At 31.9% G+C, this 1,492-nt stretch overlaps 1 protein-coding gene across 1 annotated transcript; it reads left to right on the forward strand.

The window, feature by feature from the left end:
* Positions 1-86: 86 nt before the first annotated feature.
* On the forward strand, positions 87-1,404 carry LOC110100974 (protein trichome birefringence-like 8; the record flags this gene model as incomplete). Its single annotated transcript, XM_020828701.1, has 2 exons — positions 87-476; positions 1,246-1,404. Coding segments are annotated over 2 exons (549 nt in total), but the record flags the coding sequence as incomplete, so codon positions are not given.
* Positions 1,405-1,492: the final 88 nt, after the last annotated feature.

The raw sequence follows: 1,492 nt of genomic DNA on the forward strand, positions 1-1,492 counted from the left end.
AAGCTAAGAGGATCTCTTGTGTTAAAAAATATAGGTTCAATGCTACCATTTTTTTATTATTTTTTTATTATTTTTTTTATTTTTAGGTTCAATGCTACCATGATGCTTGAAAAGAGCAAAAATAAGAGGATTTTATTTGTGGGGGATTCAATAGGGAGAAATCAATGGGAATCTCTACTTTGCATGTTATGGATAGGCATTGCAAATCAAAGTAGAGTTTATGAAAAATATGGGAGCCCAATCTCAAAGCACAAAGGAAGCCTTATCATCTTCTTCAAGGACTATAACCTAACCATTGAGTACTATAGGGCTCCTTTCCTTGTGGCTATTGGTAGACCTCCACCAAACTCTCCTACCATTGTCCACAAAGCTATTCATGTTGATATGCCTCATTGGGAATCTAAGAAGTGGGTCGGCGCCGATGTTGTTGTCTTTAATGCTGGGCATTGGTGGAATGACGATAAGACCCTGAAAAGGTAGACTGAATGTTCTCTTTTCTCCTTATTTTATATGTTAGAATTTTAAACCATCTCGTTGTATTTTATGAGGTTGGCGTAGTGTAGGTGTCAAAATAGGTTGATGGATTCAGTTCGGGTCTGAATCACACTAGTAACCCGAATGAGCCGACTCACTAGTAACCCAAATGATTTGAATCTGACCTGTTAACATGTTTTGGTTTTAAAAAAATTATAACTTAAAATTTGATATTTGATAAACAAATAAGAATGTTATACCCACAAGTAAAAAAACTTGAGGTAAAAATATATTAACGGGCCATTTTCTGGGAAAAAAAATGGGTTTGTGGGTCAACTCAAATCTGGTCAATTTAATATACCTGTCAAAAAATCCAACCAAAACCCAATTTTTTCCAATCGGGTTTGGGTAGAGTTGATGGGTCGGGTCATTTATTAACACCCCTGCCATAGTGGCTCTTTATCGACGAATAAATATTTTTCTTATGCTGGCTTCTTTTAGGCTTCATTTATGACGGCTTTTTTATTGCTTCTTAAAGCAGCTTTTTAGTTAAATTTTTTTAATTTTTGTACTTAAAAGCTGCTTTAAGAAATAGTAAGAAAGTAGACCCAAACGAGCGAAAAAATTAATGTTTTAAAACCTAATTAATCTTCACAAAAATATTCTTCTATATTTATTGAACTGCATACCTTATTATTGAACTATTTATCATCTTCTTAAAATAATTTTCATAATCTAAGTTTTTTTTTTTCAATGTAATGCACATTTCAGTGGAAATTATTTTCAAATTGGGAACAAAATAAATATGACAATGGACGTTAAGGAAGCTTTTCGTAAAGCTATTCGAACCATAAAACAATGGGCAGATCAGAATCTCCTTCACAGAAAGAGCTTTGTCTTCTTCAGAAGCTTCTCTCAAGCTCACTACAGGCAAGTTCCAATTTATCAATTTCTTTATTATTTTTTATATAATTTTAAATTATAAAAAAATATTTTTAAAATTAATTATTAAATTTTA

Source organism: Dendrobium catenatum, unplaced genomic scaffold (genome assembly GCF_001605985.2).
Source record: "Dendrobium catenatum unplaced genomic scaffold, ASM160598v2 original_scaffold_79616, whole genome shotgun sequence".
In the NCBI taxonomy this organism is placed as follows: Eukaryota; Viridiplantae; Streptophyta; class Magnoliopsida; order Asparagales; family Orchidaceae; genus Dendrobium; species Dendrobium catenatum.